At 35.7% G+C, this 20,657-nt stretch overlaps 2 protein-coding genes across 4 annotated transcripts in view; one reads left to right on the top strand and one right to left on the bottom strand.

Moving 5' to 3' along the window:
* LOC107574078 (leucine-rich repeat neuronal protein 3-like) overlaps positions 1-6,035 on the top strand; it is an 11,736-nt gene extending 5,701 nt beyond the window's left edge. Inside the window, exon 2 of the mRNA XM_016260550.1 lies at positions 3,361-6,035. Within this exon, the coding sequence (XP_016116036.1) occupies positions 3,714-5,789 (2,076 nt within the window). The 5' untranslated portion in view covers positions 3,361-3,713 and the 3' untranslated portion in view covers positions 5,790-6,035. The remainder of the gene's footprint in view (positions 1-3,360) is intronic.
* The window catches only part of immp2l (inner mitochondrial membrane peptidase subunit 2), a 105,157-nt gene that overhangs the window by 19,519 nt on the left and 64,981 nt on the right, over positions 1-20,657 (bottom strand). The window lies entirely within an intron of this gene.

Here is a 20,657-nt window from a genome sequence, read left to right as displayed (position 1 = left end):
AACAATACTCGGCAGAGGGAAGGGATCAGAGTGAGTGTTAAATAGTGAGGGAGTGATATGAAACAGCTGGGTGCAATCAGTGCTAACAGCTGTGTGCAATCCGTGCTGAGTGCAATCAGTGCAATGAATGATGGGATATGTAGTCCGGGGTGATGTGCAACAGTGTGTAGTGCGAGAGTCAATGAAATTGGAAAGGGTGACCTCTGATGGCTAACAGAAGAAAGTTCATGGACCGGATTCGTGACACATATATAGTTAAAAAAATAGTTGTTACTAATAAGAAGAAAAAGTACTGTTAAATTTGAAATTATTACAGATTTAGTCTGCTTTCTAAAAAAATAAGATTACATGAAATCTCAATTATTTTATTCTACTGAAAACCACAATTTTATGTTTCTTTTCAAGATTACAGTACTCTAATGATGGATAGAAAAAGAACACAGTGTCAAATAAACAGAAAGCAAATATTTCCCAGATAATAAATATTTTACACACATTTATAATTACATGATATATAATTATAATAAAGACTGTGACGTTCAATGGAACAAAATGGAAAGTCTAATCACATTAGACAAGCAGCAATAACTGTTGTAGAAACCACAATTAATCACTGACTAAATGTGTTTCATTTATATTATATACATCTTGCAAGATACTGTGCATCTGTGTGCATGAGTAATGCATGTGTGAACCCATGATGCAAGTGAACTGGGCAGCTATAGAAGCACTTTCTAGTATTTCAAATCCATGTTTCACATAATGAAGTGAGCACAACACTCATGAACCGCAGCTGAGGGCTCTCTTAGTTAAGAAGGACACATACATGAACAAATCAAATTAGTGTGTGTGGACATCTTCAGAGCAAAGCTCTTAAATAGAAAATAGACTGAAACAGGAAAGATGGAGATGTGTGTCCTTGTGTGTGCATCACTATTTGTTCACACTTATGTTCAGCTCAGTGCATCCATGTTGTGCTTGTCATAGCAACAAAGAGCATGTTCTCTGCTGATAATGGCAGTTCATTATCTGTTAAATAAATTGTCTATTTGAGAAAAAGCTTTTGAAGCTGATTTAAATGATGAGACAAATTTGGCCAGTTAAAGTCAAAGTGAAGACATTAAAGTATCAAGCAGATGATATATTAATATACATGAATATACTAATATACATAATGAGATATTTTAATCATTTATAATAATTTTACACACACACACAATGAAACTAATATACATCAAAATTCCATCAATTTGATATTAAGAAAGGATTTATTTGACATTTACATTTAGAAATATAATTGCTACACACACTTGTATACAAATTTAAACAAAATTTAATTAAGATCTTTAATTATATTTATTTTATACATTTATATTTTTTACATTTATTTAATTTATATATTTATATTTTAAGAATATACATTTTTAAGAATTTATTTAATTGACACATTTAATTGTATTTATTTTATATACTGTATCTATTTATTTATTTTAGATATTTATATTTATACATTTGTATATTTATATAAAAAACATCTACAAAAAATAATTGACATCTATGCAGAATCAATGTCTTTTTTTATCGGTTCTTTTATGAACTGATTCATTAAAACAAATCAGACTTTTCAACACGGTCCATATTGTCTATAAATATAAGAGACATGGAAATTCTTGGAGAGCACATCTGATTATTGACTTCTCGCTCGGCTGTAAAACTGTGTGCAATACAATGTAACATAAAAAAACGGATATTTTTGCTATTATACTAATTGCTTGTTATTGGAAAGCCACTGCTTTTAGTTAGTCTTTCCTCAACACTGCAACATACCTCCTAATTCTCATACATCAGACAGTAAGCAGCTTCTGAAATAATTTTACAACCTCATAATTTGTACGGTCGTTGGAATGAATGGTGATCTTTGCACAATCCTGGCAAAAAGCAGACTACAGGACCAAACAGATGGCTATGCAAGGAGAAAGGAGAAAAAAATGCTCCCACCTGCTTGTGTTGACTCGGCGCCATAGTCGCACTAACATAAGCACACTGTCCTACAGGAGTTCTTTTGCAAACCTGCTCCTATTGTGATACTGACAGCTTCATCTAGTACAGGCAGGCGGCTTTGTGCTTTCTGTCCTCAAGGTTGCAAGCCTATCATCATTTCAACATATGGACTAAGATGTAGCAAATATACACTGTGATTTTCTGTGTAAGCATCCAAATTTTTATATTTATATTTGGGCTATCAATCGATATCATTGAGCATAAACCTTATCACAAACCTCACAGTGCACAGCAAATCCATTTTGTAACCGAGTTATCAATCTGTCCAAGACAGATTTAGAGCACAGTATTTATAAGACGCCCCATCAATTTGATTAAAAACTGATTTATATTAAATGCAACTGAAAACACAGACCACATCAGATTTTGTCACTATATAAAAGGTTAAAGAGCAACTTAATGGGTGAGGGATAACAACCGCTCGTGCCACTGCAATTGCACAAACAAATATTTCATGCAAGAGAGCTGCTCACTGTGTAATGCATTCAAATATAGTTTTAGTCAACCATACAATAGATACAAAGCACAGAGTGTGAGTTAACAGACAAATTTTAAAACATCTTAATTAACTTACTGTGTCCATGGGCAGCTGCCACTGAGAGACAAAATGCAGTGGTTATCGCTGAGCCCTTTGGGATAGCACTTCTGAAATAATTGCCCCTCTGTGCATTCAGCTGGCTTTAATGTCCATTTATGAGACAATAAAAACCAATGTTAGCAATGCCCTTAGTATGCTTGAATAACAGATTAGAAAGAAATGCAAAACACAAATGAAATGTGTTATGTATGACGAGAAATCACAGTTGTTAAATTGGCTTTCATATAAATGCGGTTAAAGTAAATTATTATATTCGCAGCGCATCATAGCGTAGAAATGAAAGCATGTTACAACAGATTTAAGTGTCTGGCCAGTCAGTCGCCAAATAAAGCTCATTAGCTCACAATTACAAAATGATCAATGACAGAAATAAGATGGCACTACTGCTGCTCTTAACCCAGACTGAGAATGGTTGTGATGTATGCAAATTTTCTTAACACCTGCCCTCATGCATATAAAAGCTCTTTAACATTTGAATATATTGCCAGAGCAGTCCCAGTGGTCACATGATAGATGTGGGAAGGGTAGGCATATGAGGTCAAACCAGCAATAATGTATTATTTGATGGCACGAAAAAGCAATAATACCTTCACTCATATGGCCTAAATATATCGTCATGCTCCTAAATGCCAATGTGGCTCTTCTTGACGCTAATGTGACACCGTATTCATTACCTCTCTCCTGTCTCTTATTTTCCACAGATGGGAAGTGACGAGTGTGACTGACTGAACATAATAACGATGGCAGACAAGTGGTCCGTCTCCCACAGGAACCTGAGCTCACCCTGCAAATTTCCACTTTCCCTGCTTCTATTCCCCTAAGGATATGCTGACCTTCACATATGCAGCCTGCATGACAACCCAAAGCAGGGCAAATTGAAAGGTTGCTACTCTCTGCCAAGGACAACAACAGGCGAAGTTGCTGCTTTGGGGTACTCACCATCAGCAGAAATACACCCTGTTGTCATAGCAAATTATTCTGTGTTTGTGAATTTAACGCCTCTAACACCAGACCCCATAAGGACCAATTACAAGCTGAAGACAGGAGGACCAAGATGAAAGATTTGTTGTTTGCAGTCTGTTTGCTGGCAGGACTTGCGCTGACTAACTCAGTTCAGGCCTCCGAGTGGAGGGCTGTGTGCCTCAAGCTGTGCAAATGTGAAGTCCGACCCTGGTTCTCTCCCTCGTCCATGTATAATGAGGCTCCGACTGTGGATTGTAATGATCTAGGACTTCTGTCTCTGCCTGAGAGGCTGCCCTCAGACACACAAGTACTTCTATCACAGGCCAACAGCATTGCAAAGATTGACAGTCCCTTGGACTATCTGGTAAACCTAACAGAGGTAGACCTGTCTCGAAACAACATATCCTCATTGAGTGATGTCTATCTAGGTCACCTTCCACAACTTTTGTCTTTGCATCTAGAGGAGAACTGGCTAAGCAGGCTTCATGATAACTGCCTTGCAAACTTCCCAAACTTACAGGAGCTATATGTTAACCATAACCTTCTTTCCTTGATCAGTGCAGAGGCCTTCCGAGGGCTTAACAAGCTCTTGAGGCTCCATCTTAATTCGAACCAGCTGAGGGCCATAAGAACAGAGTGGTTCCAGGATCTTTTCCAGCTGGAAATCTTGATGATAGGAGAGAATCCAATTGCCAGAATACAAGACATGAATTTCAAGCCCCTTATCAATCTCCGCAGTCTTGTGCTAACCAGAATGAACCTTACTGAAATCCCTGACAGTGCCCTGTTTGGACTCGATAAGCTGGAAAGCGTGTCATTCTATGATAATATGTTCCCAAAAGTACCTCAAGCTGCTCTCAAACAAGTGCGGAACCTCAAATTTCTGGACCTTAACAAGAATCCCATAGAGAGGATCCAAAGGGGTGACTTTGTGGACATGATCCACTTGAAAGAACTTGGTATTAACAGTATGCCAGAGTTAGTTTCCATCGACAGTTTTGCTGTGCACAACCTACCAGAGCTGACCAAAATCGAAGCAACGAACAACCCCCGACTTTCCTACATCCATCCGAATGCATTCTCCAAACTCCCCAGGCTCGAGTCCTTGATGCTGAATAGCAATGCGCTCCGGGCACTTCATCATGTCACGGTGGAATCCTTGCCTAACCTTCAGGAGGTGAGCATGCACTCCAATCCCATTTACTGTGACTGTGTCATCCGCTGGATCAATATGAACAAGACCAAGGTCCGCTTCATGGAACCGGATGCCCTCTTATGCGCTGGGCCCTCAGAGTTTGAAGGTCGTCTTGTCAGGCATGTGCACTTCCGTGAAATGGCGGATATCTGCCTACCACTAATAACTCCGGAGAGCCTTCCTAATCAGGTCAATGTGGGTACCGGGGATTCGGTCTCTCTACACTGCAGGGCATTTGGCGATCCTGAACCTGAGATCTACTGGGTCACACCTTCAGGCGAAAAGATCTTGCCTCAAATGGTTACCAAGAAGTATCACTTGCATCCTGAGGGAACGCTTGACATTTACGGCATCACAGAGAACGAGGCTGGGCAGTACACCTGTGTGGCCCACAATCTCATAGGTGCAGACATGAGATCTGCCTCAGTTGTAGTAAATGGGTATTACCCACTGCCGGCAAATGAATCCTTGCACATCCAAGTCAAAGGGATTGAGCCACATTTGGTGAGGATTTCTTGGGTGCCACCCAAGGGCAGTCTTGTGTCGAATATTAAGTGGTCAACAACATCACAGCAGCACTCCTTGCAGTTCACTGCCCATGTGTTGTCAGATGTAAAAACATTCAACCTCACACACTTGCAGCCACTGATGCAGTACGAGGTGTGTGTGGAAATTACGGACCTGCAAAGTAGACATTTGAAAAACTGCATGAATGTCAGCACCACTGAGGTTTCAATAGGAAAAACCAATGATGGTATCAGTGACAGATTGATAATCGGCATCACTGCGCTGCTCCTGATTGCGTCCGCAGTGGTCTGTTCGTTCATTTGCATGTTGTGGGGGAGTGATCACCTTTACAGGAAATTACGATATCAGCAGTCTGAGATATTACCCTCACACATTAAACCAATATGGGGGTCAAGGGCTAAAGCCAATGATTCAGAAACAGACTTGACAAAAAACTCAATTTGAGAGAAGAGCAACAGATACTGTGGACACTGGACTATGTGTCTCTAATAACTCTCTCAATCTGATACCAACTCACACCACTGGATCATTATTAAATGGATTCTGTGTGGTTTGTGGTCCAAGACATTTCTTGCTAAATCTGACATTGATTGCCAAAAAGCCACTAATTGTTTAAATGTCACACTTCACTGGGGAGCATGAAGAGAATCATTATTTCATGCGGGATCAAAGAGCAGCACATGGAAGGTTGGGCCTCAGTGGCCAAGTCTTTTTATTGTGGGCTTGTAGCAACACTTACTTGTGCTGTGTCATTGGTAAAATAAACAATATCAAGTTTATGATGGACTACGCTTTGTAGAATAGATCATAACAGTACACATGTACGACACTTTGTGATAAAATACATTTATACAGAAAATGACTACTTGTTTTCATTGCAAGTGTTTTACTCTTAAAATGCCTTCATTTGACTAATTACACTGTCAACTGAAAAGACATAAACGTAAAAGAAACAGAAGAGATGCACAAGATGGAGAAAAAAAAAGTGAAGTCACAGTTTCATGAAGTAGATGTGCGGGTGCATCATTAGCTTGAAAAGCTTTTTAATGTGGCAAAAAACAAACAAACAAACAAACAAAAAAATTTGTATTTTAACCAAAGTCTAAATATCAGATAAAAATAACCTTTTTATATTTACAAAAACACAACAACAGAGGCTGCCCGAAAACGTATATGTGCCTGGGGAGTTGAAATATGAGAAAATAGAGGAAAATTAGGAGGTGGAGTTTTTCAGTGTGAAGGTGGGGTTTGGGGAAGAAAAAAATTCACAGAACTCATTGAATTTAAGTCACATTATCTTCTCTTTCTTTAAAAATCCAATAGGAATTCCAATGCTAAACTCCCACAGGTGATGAATTGCCGTCACAGAACGAATGATGTGGGGGATTTATCAGACTTGCATGCTCATATATCTCAGGGGGTTTTAGCACCCAACACAGGGGCTTTTAGAGTTGGGCCATTTGTCACCTACACATGAGTTAAATTATGCACCATTATAGCGGTAGGTACAGAATAGGTCAGCGGGAATGTGGTGCATCTGGTCTCTCAATTTCACAGTGAGCCTGGTGAGACGTGGCGGGCATTATGGACACAGCAACACATGTGGTTCATACAGAGAGGGCAAGCAATGAGTCCCCCCCAAAAAAACAAGGTTACAGACAAGACACCTTACCTAAACTACTGACCTCATGAGGAAGTTTTGATATGAGCCATAATATTTCTTTGTCATGTTAAATACAAAGATGGTTAAAACCATTTGTAGACATTTGTACTATTATTAAGAATATTTAAAATATTTTAAGAAAATATTAAAATGGCTTCAGAATGTACACATGCTCAAACTACAGTTAGAAGTGGATCTGAATCATCACCATTATTTAAATAAACATCTGACATAATTCACATTAACCATACAAAAAATGGCATTATTATATATATATAGAAGGGGTTGAGGCATTTCAATATAAATATTACAACAAACAGTAATATGCAATTATTTGATTAATTAATACAGTTACATTTCCATAAATAAGTAAGGACATAAATAAGTCTACATAGACATCAACCTTTGACTTGGACTGTAAAAGTCAGATTTAATTAGGAAGGACAGCAGGGCTGGAAACCCCGTGCTTAACACTCCTCTTTCATGGCATATTTTGTAATGAATAATTTACCTGGTTCTAATGACCCTGTAAGCCGACCCGTTCAAGCAGCGCCATCGTTCTGAACGAGGTGATTATAGCAGTGAGCCAATGTGAGACGCCAAGATTAGAGAAAAAATGAGCACAGTTCAGGGGGAGGTTAGCGGGAGCCTAGTGACAAACAGCTATTGTATTAATATTCAACCAAGCTAACAAGTTTTCTTGGCATTGGCAATGAACAGGTGTTTCATCTTTGTTTAATGACGATTGAAACCCCTTTTTATATAAAAAATGTAATTAAACTACAAATGACTGTGTGGGGCATGGATGTGATTGCAAGCCAGTTTGTGAATCTGTGCAAGGATGAAATGAAAAAGATGGGCATGTTCGGACACAGACGTCTGCAACAACACTACAGTAACCCAAAAAAACAAAAAATTCAGAGGGAAAATCATCTCTAGGAGCCACAAACTATCTATGCCAGCTTATGATTTGACAAATTCACTTGGTTTCGTCAAAAAACAAACAAACAAACAAATCAAAAACTGACCACCAGAACTCTTAACCTTGGCAAATGATATGTTTAGTGAATTATCAATAACTTCCTTATTGTCTTGATTTGCATGGTGAATCCCATTTACAGTTCATGTTACTGCATATAAAGAGACATATTCCCTGACAATAAGTATTGGGACAATACGTGACCAAAACACATCCAATGTCCTTTCACTCATTGGCTTCACACTTGTCACAGACTGAATCATGCAGGGAACCTTGAAAGCTGCAGACAAGAGCCTATATGATAAATCTCTAGCATTAAAATGTTGATTTATATCAAGACTGATTAACAGTGATTAGCAGTGTCATATCAGTTCCTTCAAAACAGATGGTAGTGTTTTTACCTTCACCTAAAGCTGCATATGAGTGGAGGAGTCATTATCATTTTGAAAATGTTATTATAATTAGAATGTATAAAGTTGACAGATGAATGAATAAATTGGACCATTCAACTGAAAATACAAAATTATTAAAGGGCATTTAAGTACTTTCAGTGCATTTACAGCATAAGGTGCATTCAAGTCCAACTGGAAAGTTTGTATTTACGAGTTGGGAAGTCATAATTACGACGTCAGATGCATTAAAGTCACTTTGGTCGGAGATGGCAATGTACCTTTTTGTAGAAAAAATATATGCCAAAAACACACCTGAGGCACCTTCACCTAAAGCTGCATATGAGTGGAGGAGTCATTATCATTTTGAAAATGTTATTATAATTAGAATGTATAAAGTTGACAGATGAATGAATAAATTGGACCATTCAACTGAAAATACAAAATTATTAAAGGGCATTTAAGTACTTTCAGTGCATTTACAGCATAAGGTGCATTCAAGTCCAACTGGAAAGTTTGTATTTACGAGTTGGGAAGTCATAATTACGACGTCAGATGCATTAAAGTCACTTTGGTCGGAGATGGCAATGTACCTTTTCTACAAAAAATGAAATTACATTTTTTAAATCTACTTATAAATAAATGTGCCTCAGGTGTGTTTTTGGCATATATTTTTTATAAAATGTATGAAGGTGTTGTAAACTGAATCATTATATATTGCAATTTCTATATTTTTTATATAGTATTATTTACTACTATAGTTTTATTAATATTTGGATTTAGCTTTTATTTCCATATTTTTCAGTTTTCATTTTAATTTTAGTTAAATTTTTTTGTCATTTTGTTCTGTGATCTATCTATCTATCTATCTATCTACAGTATCTCTCAGTTTTAGGTTTTCTTTATTTCCAGTTAAGAATTTTAGTGCTTTAACTTCAACTTATTTCAGTAAGTGAACAAGGCAACATTTCTAATTTTCATTTAGGTTTTTCATCTAATAATTTATTTCAGCTTTATTTAAATTTGTAAAAATAGTTTGTTGACACCTGCAATACTATTGAATTTTGTACATGCTTGTTTTATTGTAAATGAAAGAAAATCATACATTTGAGTGAATTTACTGTAAACTGACAACACGAATAATCTTGTACATATGATCTTTCCAACATAATTTGAATGCAACATTCATTTTGTGTTACAGCAATCTTCCAGTTGTTTTAGATTTCATTTACAGAAAACATTGTTTGCACTGCAGTTTCCCACAAATCCTTTTCTATGTGCAGAAAGAAAAAAAAGGTTTTTTTTTTACTTCATTCATTTTTTTGATGTCCTTCAGAAATGAAAAGAAAAACAAAACGCAGGCTGATATTTATGCACCATATAACCATTTAAATTATTGATGACATTTTAAGGGTCTGAAAAGTAAAGGCTTTCAACAAGAAGATTGAACAAACAATGGCCGATGGACATTGTATAAATATTTCATGCTGGAATTTAAAACGACTATTACTGTGCAATGCAGTTAGCCAAACTCACTGTGTTTCAGTGATAGGACCCACCGCCTGACTTTGACTCAAGCTGCCAAACTCTCTGTAACTAAAGACCATTAGCCTTGACAACAGACACGAGAAATAGACATTCGTAAAGCATGCCGCCCAAATTCAATTCAGCTGAGAAAAATAAACTTCATAATGTAAACAACGACTCAGGTCATGTCTTCCAAGGTAGCATAGTCATAATACAGATCTGCTTCATACACCCCTTCACATAATAACACTATACATCATTCCACTTCCCAATAAAAACAAGCTCACACTTCATTTTATGTGCGCTCATATTTCAGAGCCGCTCCAATATATGAACAGATCAACCTTACTTAAAGAAGAAACACTGTGTAATTTAATGTGGGCAGATTTTTGCACTTTCATTTGGATGAGGATTTGTGAACAGGCCTATGTGATTTGATTGTATACGTAAAGGGCTGCTGTTACTCGCCTGATGAAAAAGTCCAGTGATTACACGGTGCAGCTACATTTTGAGCACAACAGCTCTGAACAGAACAAACTCCATCACCTGTGAACAAACTATAACAACAAAGGAGAACTGTGAGAATTTCAGGCTTAAAATCACACTGAGATACAGAGTGACAGATATGGCTGAGTAATTCTGTTCTAAAGCAATGATGAAGAGTTGATGTGTGGCAGTGCTGATGTACAGATGGCTTAAGTCTTCATGTGTCAGTCCGTCAGTGTGATAGAGGAATGACACCACGTGTTTGCATTGCTTTTTAAAAAAAATGTTTTTTAAAGCACATATACAGTAGTTATGTACTTCTAGAATTTATTCTGTTGGTACAAGGTGCAAGTCAAAGCAAAAAAACTGGCCGCATGAGACTAATATTCTTCATAAAAATGTAATGACAGTATCATGGAACAGTGATGGTATCTGCAGTACTACCATTGCATATCATGTTCCCAGATCTTTCATTGGACAAAATAGTATTTTGTGTGTATACATCTCCAAATATCTCACTAAAGCACTAGTGAAAATGCTTCTATTTTGCATTTTTTATATGTTATATATATATATATATATATATATATATATATATATATATATATATATATTTAATTACACACATTATCTATATAAGTTTCAATGTAATCATTATATCAATTACATATTGACTTTTTAAAAATGCCTTATTTAACATTATTATTATTATTATTATAAAACGAATAAGGAATATTACAGATATTTGATAATAAAATAATAATTGATTGTACAATCAAATGTATAATGGGAAAATTGCAGTCAATTTGAAAATTGCAAAACAGAAGCATTATTATTATTATTATTATTATTATTATTATTATTATTATAAACAACAGCAGCAATAATAATATAAAATGATGATGAAGATGTGAATATTTGATTGACTGTAATTAATCAATTACCTTTTTGCAAATCCTGTGTAATTAAAAAAAATTTGAATAAAAAAAAATTGAAAATGCAAAACAGAAGCATTAATAATACTATTAATAATAATAATAATAATAATAAATGGAATAAATATGTTTAATATGTGAATATTTAAATTATCGTAGGTCATTAATCAATTAAGTAATTAATAAGTAAATGTCTTTCTATTAATTTCTTTTTAAAAAGTGCATTTGAAAAATGCAAAACAGAAGTATTACAATTATTATTTTTATTATTATCATTATTATTATAAATAACAACAACAATATAAAATGACAATGAAGATGTGAATATTTGATTGACTGCAACTAATCAATTACTTTTTGCAAATCATGTGTAATTAAAAAATTGTTCAACTTAAAAACAGAAGCACTAATAATAATAATAATAATAAATGAATAAAACTATTTAAGATTTGACTGATTGAAGATCACTGACCATAATATTTAATATAATATTTGTTATTTCTAATTTCTTTTGCAAATAATGTGTAAAGAAAAGATGGCAAAAAATTTGAAAAATACAAAACAGAAGCATTATTATTATTATTATTATTATTAATCATTTTGAATCCCAAATCAACTTTTGTAATACGCTGTATTTATGATTTTAAATGCTGGCCTACAGAGTGCACAGTTAAGATGTGCTATCCAATCCTTCTTGGGTTCATTTTGCCGACAAGTCCCCACCAATCACAAAACACAAGGCCAGGAGAGATTTGGAGGATAAAGTCAGCCTCTCTGGTCTCTATGGCATCCCAGAGCTGTAAGCCTGAACCCAGACAAAGATCAGCTTCAAAAGAAAAATCTCTATTAAAACTACACTAGGCTTAAACTAGGCAAGAAACTAGGAACACGAGTCTGTGAAGCTTAAGTTCCCAATGAAAGTTTCAGATTTGACAAGTGTTCAGAGCACAGACATACTGAGAACACACAGATGTTACACAAGTGAACTCAAGCCAACTCCAATCTGGCCATAAATCTGGGCATTAATATTACAATATGATTTGAGCAAATTAATTATTGAGGAAAATATAAACGCTGTCTACAAGCACAAACTGTTCTACCCTCTTTTTCTTCAGCAGTTTACGGTGAGTCAAGATGGTTTTGCTCGTAACAATGTCAATGCAGGAACTGGAGGACATTACTACGTTTTTAATATGAGAAACTAGGGACATTTATAGATACATTAACATAATACATCCACCATCTACATTTTCAGCAATCAACCCGTAAGGCATCATGGGACGATGTCCCATTACCAAGAGCCATTTGCCTATTAACACAAAAACTGAATTATACCAATAAGATGTTAAAGGTGTTGACAATTATAACTGTCAAGGTGACCTCTAGAAGTCCGTTTCTAGGGAAAAAAAAGCACTTATACTGTGTTTTAAGAACACATTTTAGAAAGACATATCGGTGAGATTCTCAATGACAAATATGGGTACAGATGTGCTTTAAACAGTACTGACCAATCCTAACTTGGTTGCTGTCACTTCCATTTTGTTTTTGGAGTTTTTTAAAGGCAAGTCTAAATATGCAATATTGGTGTGTTCAGATAGTTTTAAATATTACTTTATGTCAAATTTCCAAAGCATTGTCACGTATAGTAAGACTAGGAGGATAAAAAAAAAACAATATTGTCACTTGTAATCGTTTTCAAACGTTTTTTCTCATTTCAGCTCCAGATTTAATTATGTAACTACAAAATTTAACAGCTTCTTTCAAGAAAAACGGCACATAAAATGCTTTGCAATGTCACAATTCCTTCCAGGCTTCATAAGAATAATGTCAGATCAAATTTGACCACTTTATGAGCACATTTTACACATACAGTAAATCACGCTGTTCACATAAATCTCCAGTTCATTCCTATGGGATGTTCTCTGCAAAGCTTGCCTGCATTAGCAAGACAAACCAAGAAAAGCGAGGCTGTTTTTTCTCATATTTCCAAGTGAAAACAGAATATTCATTGAAAAAAACAAATACTTCCATCATACATCAGGAATTGATTAGATCTTAAAAAGTGCGTGTTACATATTAGAATGAAGCCAGACCTGAATGCTAAAACATTGCTATCTGGGTATTGGTTAACATTTTCGAAAAGATGCGGAGCAAGTTATGACATTTTGAGTGATGAAACATTCACAATAAGAACAGAAACATGCATTAAGAAAGGAAATTGGGTCCTTTTTGACTCCATGTCGACATGTATTTGAAATCAATAGGCATCATGGACCCTTTGGCTTTCATGCCATTAATCAAGTCTGACTTCAAACAGATCTTAAGATTAAGATATTAAAAAGAGCTACAAACCTAAAGTTAGGTATGTGCTGTAGGAACAGTAAACTAATCATAACAAACTACAACACACTGAATTTTGGATTAAAACTTAGAAATTTCGCAAAGCTTTTATTCCAGACGCCCACAAAATCTCTCGTGCATGTCCGATTGCTTTCACGATTAGCCCACTTGTTTATATATAGGTATTTCTGTACCTCTCTATACAGCATGTCTGAACTGGACTTCCTCTCCCACATAAATTCCTCGTGAACACACTTATCTACTTCTCTCAGACCTGTACTTACATTCGAACATGAAATGATACGAAATGGGACTGAGGCAACAGAAAAGCACTTATCTCCCAGAAAACAAGACACGGTGTGGACAGGAACCCTTGAATGTAAACAACCTTATAAGAAACCAGTCTGAAAGGAGACAGCGGTGGAGTTTATTTAACTGAATGCAAATGCAGCACTCCTGATTAATTGGTTGACTGATGGGTGTTTGCAGTAGAAGGTCTCAGCAGTCAACTGACAAATAAAGCACTTTAGATTCTCATTAATTTAAATACAATATTTTATGTAGCAGATTTGAGGTCAATAGTTAAAAAAACACTCCAGGCTAAGTACCTGTTAAACTCTACTGATAGCATCTGTACTAGGACTGCAACAATTAAACAGGAAAAAAAAAATGCTAATGAAAATAATAAACAACAAATAATGTTATCGATTAGTCGTGTGCGTATCATGCACAGAAAAGCACATCCCCAAGTTTTACAAACAATGACAAGGTTTTCTGTTAAGCGCTTCAAGCATAGTTTAACTCAGGGCTGTCCAAACTCGGTCCTGGAGGGCCGGTGTCCTGCAGAATTTAGCTCCAACTTGCCTCAACACACCTGACTGGAAGTTTCTATGCATAGTAAGAGCTTGAGTAGCTGGTTCAGGTGTGTTTAATTAGGGTTGGCGCTAAACTCTGCAGGACGCCGGCCCTCCAGGACCGAGTTTGGACAGCCCTGGTTTAACTCTATGGAAGCCCCGTTAAGAGCTTTGACAGATGCATGTGCTTTTGAAAACTTCACAGACGTCACTAAATGAGTACTATGAAATATGTGATTTTGAGCTTTTATATTAATAGGAAATGAAATGTACCATTTTGTACTCGAACAAAATATGCATTTTGTGATGCACACAGTTCCTTTCATCCACAGAATTAGGTGCTCTTTAGAAGAGATATAAACTCAGAGTCAAAAAAGTCAGAGTTGGGAGATACGAACTCAAAATTTTGATACATAAACTCTGAATTGCGATAATAAAGTCAGAATTGTGTGTAATAAACAATTCTGAAGAACTGTATACAACGATTGTAAGTCTGAATTGTGAGATACTGTAAAGTCAGAATGAATTATGTGTTTAAAACTCACACCATTGTGGAAAAAAAGTCAGAATTGCGAGATGTAAACTCAAAATTCTGAGATACTTATGAGAAGTCAGAATTGTGTATTGTAAACACAATACTGAGTAAAAAATAGAATATAAACTCAGACTTGCGAGAAATAAGACAGAATTGTGTGTTCGAAATTTGGAATTCAAATTGTTAACTCGAAAAATCTGAATTAAGCGATATTGACTCAAAATTGCGAGGTATAACCTTGGAGGTTCATTTTGCCGACAAGTCCCCACCAATCACAAAATACAAGGCCAGGACTGTGTCAGGAGAGATTTGCAGGATAAAGTCAGCCTCTTTATTCTCTACGGCATCTAACGTCACCTGGGGCTAGAATGTTCCCGGAGCTGTAAGCCTGAACCCAGACAAAGATCAACTTCAAAAGGAAAATCTCGATTAAAACTACACTAGGCTTAAACTAGGCAAGAAACTAGGAACACGAGTCTGTGAAGCTTAAGTTCCCAATGAAAGTTTCAGATTTGACAAGTGTTCAGAGCACAGACATACTGAGAACACACAGATGTTACACAAGTGAACTCAAGCCAACTCCAATCTGGCCATAAATCTGGGCATTAATATTACAATATGATTTGAGCAAATTAATTATTGAGGAAAATATAAACGCTGTCTACAAGCACAAACTGTTCTACCCTCTTTTTCTTCAGCAGTTTACGGTGAGTCAAGATGGTTTTGCTCGTAACAATGTCAATGCAGGAACTGGAGGACATTACTACGTTTTTAATATGAGAAACTAGGGACATTTATAGATACATTAACATAATACATCCACCATCTACATTTTCAGCAATCAACCCGTAAGGCATCATGGGACGATGTCCCATTACCAAGAGCCATTTGCCTATTAACACAAAAACTGAATTATACCAATAAGATGTTAAAGGTGTTGACAATTATAACTGTCAAGGTGACCTCTAGAAGTCCGTTTCTAGGGAAAAAAAGCACTTATACTGTGTTTTAAGAACACATTTTAGAAAGACATATCGGTGAGATTCTCAATGACAAATATGGGTACAGATGTGCTTTAAACAGTACTGACCAATCCTAACTTGGTTGCTGTCACTTCCATTTTGTTTTTGGAGTTTTTTAAAGGCAAGTCTAAATATGCAATATTGGTGTGTTCAGATAGTTTTAAATATTACTTTATGTCAAATTTCCAAAGCATTGTCACGTATAGTAAGACTAGGAGGATAAAAAAAAAACAATATTGTCACTTGTAATCGTTTTCAAACGTTTTTTCTCATTTCAGCTCCAGATTTAATTATGTAACTACAAAATTTAACAGCTTCTTTCAAGAAAAACGGCACATAAAATGCTTTGCAATGTCACAATTCCTTCCAGGCTTCATAAGAATAATGTCAGATCAAATTTGACCACTTTATGAGCACATTTTACACATACAGTAAATCACGCTGTTCACATAAATCTCCAGTTCATTCCTATGGGATGTTCTCTGCAAAGCTTGCCTGCATTAGCAAGACAAACCAAGAAAAGCGAGGCTGTTTTTTCTCATATTTCCAAGTGAAAACAGAATATTCATTGAAAAAAACAAATACTTCCATCATACATCAGGAATTGATTAGATCTTAAAAAGTGCGTGTTACATATTAGAATGAAGCCAGACCTGAATGCTAAAACATTGCTATCTGGGTATTGGTTAACATTTTCGAAAAGATGCGGAGCAAGTTATGACATTTTGAGTGATGAAACATTCACAATAAGAACAGAAACATGCATTAAGAAAGGAAATTGGGTCCTTTTTGACTCCATGTCGACATGTATTTGAAATCAATAGGCATCATGGACCCTTTGGCTTTCATGCCATTAATCAAGTCTGACTTCAAACAGATCTTAAGATTAAGATATTAAAAAGAGCTACAAACCTAAAGTTAGGTATGTGCTGTAGGAACAGTAAACTAATCATAACAAACTACAACACACTGAATTTTGGATTAAAACTTAGAAATTTCGCAAAGCTTTTATTCCAGACGCCCACAAAATCTCTCGTGCATGTCCGATTGCTTTCACGATTAGCCCACTTGTTTATATATAGGTATTTCTGTACCTCTCTATACAGCATGTCTGAACTGGACTTCCTCTCCCACATAAATTCCTCGTGAACACACTTATCTACTTCTCTCAGACCTGTACTTACATTCGAACATGAAATGATACGAAATGGGACTGAGGCAACAGAAAAGCACTTATCTCCCAGAAAACAAGACACGGTGTGGACAGGAACCCTTGAATGTAAACAACCTTATAAGAAACCAGTCTGAAAGGAGACAGCGGTGGAGTTTATTTAACTGAATGCAAATGCAGCACTCCTGATTAATTGGTTGACTGATGGGTGTTTGCAGTAGAAGGTCTCAGCAGTCAACTGACAAATAAAGCACTTTAGATTCTCATTAATTTAAATACAATATTTTATGTAGCAGATTTGAGGTCAATAGTTAAAAAAACACTCCAGGCTAAGTACCTGTTAAACTCTACTGATAGCATCTGTACTAGGACTGCAACAATTAAACAGGAAAAAAAAAATGCTAATGAAAATAATAAACAACAAATAATGTTATCGATTAGTCGTGTGCGTATCATGCACAGAAAAGCACATCCCCAAGTTTTACAAACAATGACAAGGTTTTCTGTTAAGCGCTTCAAGCATAGTTTAACTCAGGGCTGTCCAAACTCGGTCCTGGAGGGCCGGTGTCCTGCAGAATTTAGCTCCAACTTGCCTCAACACACCTGACTGGAAGTTTCTATGCATAGTAAGAGCTTGAGTAGCTGGTTCAGGTGTGTTTAATTAGGGTTGGCGCTAAACTCTGCAGGACGCCGGCCCTCCAGGACCGAGTTTGGACAGCCCTGGTTTAACTCTATGGAAGCCCCGTTAAGAGCTTTGACAGATGCATGTGCTTTTGAAAACTTCACAGACGTCACTAAATGAGTACTATGAAATATGTGATTTTGAGCTTTTATATTAATAGGAAATGAAATGTACCATTTTGTACTCGAACAAAATATGCATTTTGTGATGCACACAGTTCCTTTCGTCCACAGAATTAGGTGCTCTTTAGAAGAGATATAAACTCAGTCAAAAAAGTCAGAGTTGGGAGATACGAACTCAAAATTTTGATACATAAACTCTGAATTGCGATAATAAAGTCAGAATTGTGTGTAATAAACAATTCTGAAGAACTGTATACAACGATTGTAAGTCTGAATTGTGAGATACTGTAAAGTCAGAATGAATTATGTGTTTAAAACTCACACCATTGTGGAAAAAAAGTCAGAATTGCGAGATGTAAACTCAAAATTCTGAGATACTTATGAGAAGTCAGAATTGTGTATTGTAAACACAATACTGAGTAAAAAATAGAATATAAACTCAGACTTGCGAGAAATAAGACAGAATTGTGTGTTCGAAATTTGGAATTCAAATTGTTAACTCGAAAAATCTGAATTAAGCGATATTGACTCAAAATTGCGAGGTATAACCTTGGAGTTGTGAGAAATAAAGAGAGAATTGTGTGTTATAAACTTACAATTCTGAGAAAATCTGAATTGTGAGATATAAACTCGTAATTTGCGAGAAATTAAGTCAGAATTGTGTTTTAAACTTGCAATCTTGAGAAAAAAAGGTCAAAATTGTGAGGTCTAAAATCGTAATTGCGAGAAATAGTCAGAATTGTGCTTCAAACTACTGAGAAAAGAAATCCAAAAAGCGCCGTTAATTCAAAATTGAGCGCTACAGTATAAATCCTGAATTGGAGGAAATAAAGTCAGAATTGATTTGAATGTATAATTCAGAGCAGTGATATATTAACTTGTAATTGTGAAGTCAGAAGTGTAAGTCAGAATTGCAAGATGTTAACTCAAAATTGTGAGATAAATCTTGGATAAACTGAAGCCACAATTAACTTTTTTCAATATTCCGTGGGAGAAACTGACTTCCATAGTAAAGAGAGATGTATGGTAATTGGAAAAATGGTCCAAAAAATGACAGTAATGTTGTTATACTTTGGACAGGCAATTGTTGTTTTATAATGTCAATTATTACATATTATGTTTGTATTTTATACCTGTTTTTCACATATCTGTATTGGAATATAAATACAGAAATCTATGTTGACAGAAATGCACTTACAATGCTAGTCCCACAATGGCTAACCCACAGACTTCCATCGTAAATGCATTACCGTCAACACATTTTTTTTTTCCTCCAGAAAAAGAGTACAACTGTACTACTACAAGTTCTTAGTTCTACAATGCAGCTACATGTCAGCGAAGGGCTATAAACCTGTGCACATCATTTATTAAAGGCTTCATAAATGTGACATGAAAGCTTCATGATTTATTTGCAAAACAATAGTTGTGCTTCATAGAAAGGATGTTTTGATTCAGTGTCTTTCGATCATTGGTGACAGCAGAAGGCATTAACAAAACACATGACGAGTGACACGACTCAAGTCCTACGCTGATACTCTCTGGCTGGTGTCAGTGCCTCCAGACTGTGGCTGTTCTTTCAGACCACTGAAAGATGTTTCACCTGCTTTGCTCCTGTCCGACTTCTAGAGCCTTCCGTCTGGCGCTTATCTTTCCCCTGCCACGCTCAGTCATTTTCTGTCAATCCTTTCATCCATCTTCTAGTGCTCCCTGCATCCCGGCAGCTGTGCCGAGAACATGGCACACAGCCCGACGCTGAGCGTGAGCGCGGTGTTGCTTCAGAGCTACTCGGGTTCTGTACTGAAATCCTCCCCACCCCTCGCATTACTGCTTTCTCCTCAAGAGAGAGGAAAGATGGAGAATGAGAAAGGTGATATATGGATATGAAGCAGAGACAGGAGGCTTTTTTTTAGCAAGAGAACTGGGCAGAATTGACTCATAGGCTATAAACTGGTGTGGAATAATGGTTAAAAGATGAGTCAAAAGACTAGGTTTAAAAGCGGCCTTTGGGCAAGACTTTACTGACAACATGAACATCAAAATTGAACTTGTTTACCTTAAAAAATATATTCCTGGTCTTACTGGTGACTTTTTATCTTAAAAATGCATTTTATTGCAAATAAAATAAATGTTTGTATTCGTAATCTTTCATCAAAATTGCTTCACCTCTGGAACTGCATTGTTTCAGCTAAACTAAAACTATTAAAAATTGTTTTCAGTAATTGAAATAAAGCTGAAATAAATTTAAATGTAAATATTAGATTAATAACTTAAATAATAAAAACTAAAACTGTTGTTAGAAATTTTGCCTTGGCAACAAAATGAAATATTTGCCAAGGTTAAGTTGAAGTACTGAATTCACTAAAATTACTAAAAATAAAACCTTGAAATATAAAAATAAGTTTCAAATATTAGTAAATATTATAATAGTACAAAAAAAATACTAAAGTAACACTGATCTGATTTTCAAGCCCATTTTTAATTCTGAAAATAATTTTTTTTATTCTGAAAAACATCATATATACTGTATACACACACACACACACACACACACACACACGCACACACATATATATATATATATATATATATATATATATATATATATAT

Source organism: Sinocyclocheilus grahami, unplaced genomic scaffold (genome assembly GCF_001515645.1).
Source record: "Sinocyclocheilus grahami isolate Dianchi unplaced genomic scaffold, SAMN03320097.WGS_v1.1 scaffold31.1, whole genome shotgun sequence".
Taxonomy (NCBI): Eukaryota; Metazoa; Chordata; class Actinopteri; order Cypriniformes; family Cyprinidae; genus Sinocyclocheilus; species Sinocyclocheilus grahami.
Note: the sequence above shows the minus strand (reverse complement) of the source record. Positions and strands in the feature narration are given on the sequence as shown.